This window comes from Bidens hawaiensis, unplaced genomic scaffold (assembly GCF_021521415.1).
Source record: "Bidens hawaiensis isolate Kalapana, Puna unplaced genomic scaffold, B.hawaiensis_p1.1 tig00064079_1, whole genome shotgun sequence".
NCBI lineage: Eukaryota > Viridiplantae > Streptophyta > Magnoliopsida > Asterales > Asteraceae > Bidens > Bidens hawaiensis.
This window is the reverse complement of record NW_027501468.1, coordinates 43,330-51,305: the sequence shown is the minus strand read 5'-3', so window position 1 is coordinate 51,305 and position 7,976 is coordinate 43,330. Positions and strand designations below refer to the sequence as shown.

Below are 7,976 nucleotides of genomic sequence, written 5' to 3'. Positions count from 1 at the left end.
CCAAACATGGAATTCTATATATCTTTTATCATTTTAATCACTCCTTCACGGGAAATATATCCTTATTTTACATTAAACATCATATAACTACGAAACGTGCGTGAGGTCTAGGAGGGTATCAGGCCGACTTAGGTACGATGTACACATTCTTAGCCTGCATTTATGCAAGAGATTCTTTCCAAGACTTGCACTAGACATGTTAACATGATCCTAGTTAGGGGTAAGCAAAAACATGAACCATCACCGAAAACCATAATGCTAACCAAGAATATTAACTAAAATTAACCATAACCAAACAAAATGATGATTATGCTTCACTGAGTCTGATTAACCGACCATTCAATTATAGTTACAGTTAATGTATGTTCTTGACCCGACTTTAACCGAGACCGAACCAAACCTTGTATATTTGCGTTTTTCCAAATTTTATCACTCTATTCCCATGTTTTATACCTCCATATTCCAACTTTGGACATTTAGATTTACGTTGCAACTATTTATGACATAGTCTTGAGCACTATAACCAAGCTTGGAACTCACAAACTTCGGCTTCAAAACTTTACAATTGAGCTTGGAACAACATAATCAAGCCCTTTTCAGTTAAAATAAAATACACATTAAAAGATCAACCAATGCTTAATCGAAACCACACAAAAACCGACATTTAACCAACCATTCAGTTATGGTCATATAACTCATGTTTATGTTTAACCCCCCATAATCCAACCGAACCGACTTTGCACCCGCCTAATCCAACCATCCAAGTTGACACAACATACAAGGACTTCATATGCCAATTACTAAAACTACAAGCACCCAACAAAACTTAACACTTGTGGTTCATAGTATTTACTCATGATTTATGTATGTCCCAAATGGATCATGTTATTGTTAGCTACCTCTCTCTTTGGCTTTATATTATTCTCATTACTTTTCATCAAACTCTTAATTCAATCCAAATCCAAATCCAAATCCAAATCCAAATCCAAATCCAATTCCAATTTTATTAAACACCCACCAAACCCTAATCCCAAATCAACCAAACCCACCAATCTTTACACCCAATTCATCAATTTACGATCAACCTACTAATTATTATGACGAGAAGATGTTCTCATTGCAGTAATAACGGACACAATTCAAGAACTTGTCCGAATCGAGGTGTGAAGCTATTTGGGGTCCGGATAACTGATGGGTCGATCCGGAAGAGTGCGAGTATGGGTAACTTGAGTCACTATTCCGGATCCGGTAGCAGTAATTTGTTGAATGGGTTTTCCGGCGGCGGTGGTGGTGATCTTGATTCGCCCGGAGATACGCCGGATCATAACGCTGCCGGTGACGGGTACGGGTCGGAGGATTTTGTTGCCGGGTCGTCTTCGGGCCGTGAGAGGAAAAAAGGTTGGATCTTTGGTTATATCGATTATTATTATTATTATTATTATTATTATTATTATTATTATTATTATTATTCAATTTTGCGAAAACTTGGAGTTGATCATTTTGATTAGGGGGGTGCAGGGTTGGGTTTGGTTTGGTTCGGTTATTAGCCATAACCGAAATCAAAACCGAAGTCGTTGGTTAATCTATTTTATTAACCAGTCGGTTTTTAGTTAATCGGTTCGGTTAGTTTGTTGGTTTTTTATTCGATTTATTTGGTCAGATTGTTTGTCTTGGTTCGGTTTATTCGGTTAGTTTGTCGGTTTCTGGTTCAGTTTATTCGGTTTAATTGTCGGTTTTCGATTCTGGCGGTTAATTTCGGTTAATAAAACCAAATTGGGGGTAAGATTTTTACTTGAAAGTATATGAAATGGAGGTTAAATATATGAAATGCATGAATTGGAGGTATAAAATCTAGAAGTATATGAAAATATGAATGGTTCGGTTCGGTTAATTTTGGTTAACCGAGGGGACAAAAAAACCGATAACCGTTTTCGGTTAATCGGTTTTCTGTTAATTTGGTTTTCGGTTTGGTTTGCTGCTCACCCCTAATTTTTTTATATTTTTTTAAAAATGAGTGTTAATTAATTATTTGAACTAGACTACTAGAGTGATCAAATTGGTGTCTTATCCACAAAAATGTGTATTGATGATTGAGACATAGGTAAGCATTATTCTCATAGCACCAATAAAGGTTATAATTATGAACTTGTATATGGTTACAATAAAGTTTTATGTTAAATCATTTAAAGTTATGCACACATTTGTATAACATTTTGTTTATTGCAATTATATGTTTTTTTTCAATAAACATGTAAAATGCAATTGGCATACAATTTATCTTTTAACTTGTTTGAGAAACTAGAATAATGACTAATATTTTTTTATGATGAGTTGATATAGAGGTGTAATGCTATTTGGTTTGCAGGTGTTCCATGGACCGAGGAAGAACATAGGATGTTTTTATTAGGTTTGCAAAAGCTTGGGAAAGGCGATTGGCGCGGGATTGCTAGAAACTATGTGATTACAAGAACACCAACTCAAGTTGCAAGTCATGCGCAAAAGTATTTCATAAGGCAAAGCAATATTTCTAGGAGAAAAAGACGGTCCAGTCTTTTTGATATTGTAGCTGATGATGTAAGTATAATTTGTTGGGCTAGCGGGTCAAAATGGGCGGTTTGAACCCGGTTGAATTGACCCTCCTTCAAAACCCGGTTCCAACCCGACTTGGTTTGTCCCGGTTTTGACTTTTGTTGCCCAACCCGAATTGGTTAAAATCGGTCAAGCTCAATCTTTTCTCCCTCAAAAACTGGTTCCAACCAGACCCGGTTTGGCCAGAACCCGGGTTTTGACTAATATTGACCAACCCGGACCGGGTTGGGCCCAAAACCCTATTTATGTGCCTCAAAGTTTCAAAATGACATATATTCTTGTATCTAAATCTTTTGTTTAACCCGTTTGAGACCCAAATAATTAATTCACAAGCAATTTGGTTGAAATGGGCTATTGGGCTGTAATTACTAATTAGGGTTTGCTTATGATTTTGAGAATTTAAATACATCAAGATTTAAATTAATTTATTTTTAAATATTTTTTGTTTATTGAATTTGTGTAGTCTCCAGACACTAATATGGTGCCTACTCATGGCGAGACCCTGTCACAACCCGAGATTCAATCTATAAACAACCCGTTAACCATACCGACACTCGAAGAGGAAGAAGATGAAGGCGAGTCAATGGACTCTGCAAATTCAAACACGGTTGACTTTTATGTTGACCCGGCACCCGCTCCTGCACCTGCAAATTTTGAGGGTCCACAATGCATGTATCCGGTTATGTTTCCCGCATACATGCCTCCACTCATACCAGTCGCAATCCCCTACTGGCCCGGACCAGGGTCGGTCCAAGACCAACCCACATCGGTCAAAACCGAGTCTCACGAAGTTCTTAAACCAACTGCGGTTCATTCAAAGAGCCCGATCAATGTGGATGACCTTGTTGGCATGTCAAAGTTGACTTTAGGAGAGTCAATCGGTGACGGTGCACCGGCTTCATTGAAACTGGTTGGAGGGCTGGTCCGGCAATCTGCATTTCACGCGAGTAATCCAGGCCCACAAAGTTCAACTATTGATTCGAAGCATAATTCTATTCATGCTGTTTAGATGGTAAACAAGGTTTCAGTTTGTTTTTGTTTAATAGTATGTTATAGGATTTAGCCATGTTTGTAATGTTTTATCAGATCAGAAAATACCATGTATACAATGATGTTAACTTTATGCCTGTTTTGTGGGTTATTTTTTACTTTAATGTTGGTAAATAGTAAATAAAGTAAGTTGTGATATACTAACTAGCACTAGCATAGTTTTCATCTACTTGATTTAGTTTATGGTTAAAACATGTGTGCCTGAAACCCAAAATGCGAATCTAGTCGTTAAAAGGGTCTCAAATTGTCATTTCGTTTTAGGCTTTTAACTTTCAAGAAGATTGAGACGTGAACACATTATCGGTTATAAGTATAAAACAGAAATTAATGATGAAAATTAATTTAGGCGAGACAACGAGCGAGTTATCTTTAGCTTAAACTCAAAACATAAAAGATTATAGGGACTCCAATGTGAATGTTCTTACCAAGTCATGAAAGAGTTACTAACCAAAAAAAAAAGTCCTGCTTGAAGAGTTGAAGTACAAGCAATCTCTAGATCTGTTAAAACTTAAAAAGGCAATAGCCACAGCCACAGGTAACCCAAAAAAAGACTATTGATAGCTGGCTTATTAATTAATTTATATCTAATTGACGTGATTAATGATTATTACTTGACTTTTTATTTATATTTCTTCTTTTTATTGAAAGTATCATTACTTCTTTTCTCTCATAACTTTAATATATATTATTTATATAAATAAAAATATATGAAATTTTATTAAGGAAAGAAACTAGAAATTTGATCACATGCAAAGTTGCATTCTTCTATAAATAAATAAAAATGATAAATTATGTATCTATGATTTATATTAGGATAACAAAATATACGATAGAAAGATAAAGATTTTTATTAAAATTTTTGTTAATGTAAATTACGCTTTTCAAATACAACACCTTTAGATTCTTGTTCTATTAAGGGCATTCACTTTAGTGTACACAATATCCTTGAGCAATGCATAAACATATGGTCATTGGCTTACTCAATATGCATCAAAAGTAAGTTTATTATAATAACACTAAGCAAGCAATGCCAAGATAACATATGATCTGTAAGCTTCAAATGCTAGATTTGAGATCTTCAGAGAACAAGACTGACTTCCAAGCTGGATTCCTGGGTAGAAAAGTGTCCTGAATATACACAAAATACCAAAAACCAAACGTTATTCGATTTCAGCGAGTTATGAATATAAGACCTACAAATGTAATTTTTAAACGACTTAGGTTTGCTATTCAAAAGGGGCTGTCGTCACAGCAGCTTGTTGCCCGTTAGCTTTCGATGTAAACACTATTCGTTTAAATGAAATTCGATCAAAAAGTATGAATAACTTTAAACACAATAATATTCAATCAAAGAGACCCTTTATCAATTAGCAGTTGGTTCTTCTTAATCTTTATCTGTGATTCTTATCCATAAATGGCAAATTCAAGAGATTCACAAATGTAGTCACCCAAATAAACAGCACAAATCACTAGAAACTGCATTTTAATAATCCAAACTACGATCCATTGGCTGATAATAATTCCTATTGACAATTTAGTTGCTGATATTACTAACTTTCACTTTCGTTTCTAAGGGCAATCCTAGTAGCATAATAATTATAAATTTACAATCGCTTTACATTTTATTTCCACTCGATTTTCGCTTGTATGCTTCCCGATTTAGTTTATAATCATCATTGTAAGCGATATCGAGTCAAAATCAAGTGTAAATCAATGACGATTATGCTACCAGGATTGCCTTTGGTAATAATGAAAAATGAAAGTTCAGACTGCCAGAATCCAAATTGATAGTATGGATTATTATCGGCCAACAGTCATGGTTTAGAATTTTGGATTATTAAAATCCAATTTTCCCAAATCACTCGAGTAAACCTCTATATGAAGTTGCATTATACCAACATCGTTCATATGATCGTAACAATCGCAGAATTTAGAATGCAAATTGTAGGGGTGAGCAATAACCACCGTTAAGCGTTAACTAAAACCAAACCGAAATTAACCAAGAAATGAACTAACCGTAAATTGGTTATCGGTTTTTTTGTACCCTATGTTAACAGAAATCAACTGAATGGAACCGAACCATTCATATTTTCATATATTTCTAGATTTTATACCTCCATTTCATGTACTTTTAAGCAAAAAAAAAAAAAAGCCCAATTTCAGTTTTGGTTATTAACCAAAATTAACCAACATCCCGACAAACTAACTAACCGAATAAACTAAACCGATCAACCGAAAACCGATTGGTTAAAACAATAGATTAACCAAGGATTTTGGTTTCAGTTTAGGCTTATGCTAATAACCGAACCGAGCACACCCCTGCAATGCACAGGCAAAATAATTTCTGACCTAAGATTCAAATGTTGAGAAAAAGTAAAAAACCTGTTTTCACCCTAAAACCCGACCTAGTGCTTAGGAGCACTTTTCGCCAATGCTGAATACTAGGGGTGCAAACGAGCCGAGCCGTTTGCAAGCGACCGAAGCTCCAATCGATAAAAAAGCTCGAAACGATACAAGCTTTTCTGAGCCTGGGCCTCAAATAAACCTCGTTAAGTTATCGAGCCTGAGCCTCAAATAAACCTCGTTAAGTTATCGAGCCCGAGCTCGAGCCTTGTATGGGAAGCTTGTTTAGCCTCCTCAAGCCTTATCGAGCTTTGTGTATTTTTAAGTTTTACCATTTTGAACTTCTATGCATTATTTTCACAAATCCTAGCTTGAGCTGAGATTTGGCTCATTTAAGGTAGTACACAAGCTCAAGCTGAACTTAGGCTTGTTTATGGTTTTTCTCAAACTATATAAAAATACTTAAAAAAAAAATTACTATGCATTAACTTAACACATACAAGCTCGAGCCGAGCTTTGGCTCGTTTAAGGTACTTAACGAGCTCAGGCTGAGTTGAGGCTTGCTTATGGTTTTTCTCAAAATATATAAAAATACTAAAAAAATATATATTAATTTGAAGGAACAGAGCTTACAGATAATAACAATCGCAGAATTTAGGATGTAATTTGTAGGGGTGAGCAATAACCAGACCGTTAACTAAAACTGAACCGAAATTAATCAAGAAACGAACTAACCGAAAATTAGTTATCGGTTTTTTTGTACCCTCTGTTAACTGAAATTAACTGAACGGTACCGAACCAGTTATATTTTCATATATTTCTAGATTTTATACCTCCATTTCATGTATTTTTAAGCAAAAATTTTATCCCAATTTCGGTTTTGGTTACTAACCAAAACTAACCAAACCATAAGCCCGAGAAACTAACCAAATAAACTGAACCGATCAACTGAAAACCGATTGGTTAATAAAATAGATTAACCAACGACTTCGATTTCTGTTTCGGTTTGAAAACTAAAAAAACCAAACAGCGCACACCCGTATAACGCACAGGAAAAATAATTTCATGTCTAATTCATACAATGATACAAAATAAATAAATAATCCTAAAAAAATGAATGTAAAAAATAGAATAAAGCAGAGCTTACAGAGATGTAAGAGCAAGTGGGTATAACAAATAAGGAATTAGTTTGAGCGTGATTAAAGGCGGCAACAGCGAGATGTGAAGCTAACCCAAGACCTCTTTTGCTTGATGGAACGAAGGTGTGAGTTATATCCATCACTTTATTATTATTATTATTATAATAATAATTATTATTATTATTATTATTATTATTATTTATTAACTCGTACTCTAAGTACGCCTTCTTGTCTTCTGTTTCAAATCTTTTTTGTTTCTCGTTCCATATTATTTTTTGTCGCCGCCGTTGCTCCGCCGCTGCCCGTCGCCATTTCGTTCTTTCCGCCGGATTGTTGTGGTCAGACGCAAGGAATAATGTTTTTCTTCATCTATTTTGGACTTGCAAGCAGGGGTTCTTCGTGTTCGTTTTTTGGGTTTCGGGTTTTCGGTTTCTTCGAGTTTTAAAGTTTTAAATCTTGACCCGATATTCAACCCAAATCTCTTATGGGTTTTTCGGGTTCGGGTTTTTTCGAGTTGGGTTAATCGGGTTTCGAGTTTCCTAGAAAAAAAAAGTAAGAAACAAAAAAAATTAAAAAACTAAAATGCTAAAATTAAAACATATTTTGATTTTCTTATAACGCAAATAATCAAATAATAAACCAACATAACTTGATAAAACAATCCAAAAGAACAGTAAAATCATATTCAATCAGACGTGATTTGGTTGTTCAATTACAGTTGCTATTAGTAATAAACGGAAAACGTAAATTAATAATAACCAATCGATTCATAACAGTTAGAATTACATCAGTTGATTAGAGTCAGATTCTAATAAGTTTAGTAGCTAAGAGCCTAAGAGATAGCCTATTATACCT

At 34.8% G+C, this 7,976-nt stretch overlaps 1 protein-coding gene and 1 pseudogene across 2 annotated transcripts; one reads left to right on the top strand and one right to left on the bottom strand.

The window, feature by feature from the left end:
• Positions 1 to 1,097: 1,097 nt before the first annotated feature.
• On the top strand, positions 1,098 to 3,730 carry LOC143604168 (transcription factor MYBS3-like). The gene is made up of 3 exons (XM_077080733.1): positions 1,098 to 1,398; positions 2,366 to 2,574; positions 3,053 to 3,730. The coding sequence occupies exons 1-3, from the start codon at positions 1,098 to 1,100 to the stop codon at positions 3,596 to 3,598; spliced, it is 1,056 nt and encodes a 351-aa protein (XP_076936848.1). The 3' UTR covers positions 3,599 to 3,730.
• A 908-nt stretch (positions 3,731 to 4,638) lies between these two features.
• On the bottom strand, positions 4,639 to 7,433 carry LOC143604169 (acetyltransferase At1g77540-like; annotated as a pseudogene). The gene is made up of 2 exons (XR_013148235.1): positions 7,130 to 7,433; positions 4,639 to 4,767 (listed from the first exon to the last, which is right to left on the bottom strand). The product of XR_013148235.1 is annotated as an acetyltransferase At1g77540-like (transcript).
• Positions 7,434 to 7,976: the final 543 nt, after the last annotated feature.

What these genes read in the sequence shown, in the direction of transcription:
- LOC143604168 (XM_077080733.1), top strand. Translation starts at nt 1,098, where the DNA reads ATGACGAGAAGATGTTCTCATTGCAGTAATAACGGACACAATTCAAGA. An exon ending in GGGCCGTGAGAGGAAAAAAG is followed by an intron (nt 1,399 to 2,365) that starts GTTGGATCTTTG and finishes TTTGGTTTGCAG; the next exon opens with GTGTTCCATGGACCGAGGAA. An exon ending in TTGATATTGTAGCTGATGAT is followed by an intron (nt 2,575 to 3,052) that starts GTAAGTATAATT and finishes GAATTTGTGTAG; the next exon opens with TCTCCAGACACTAATATGGT.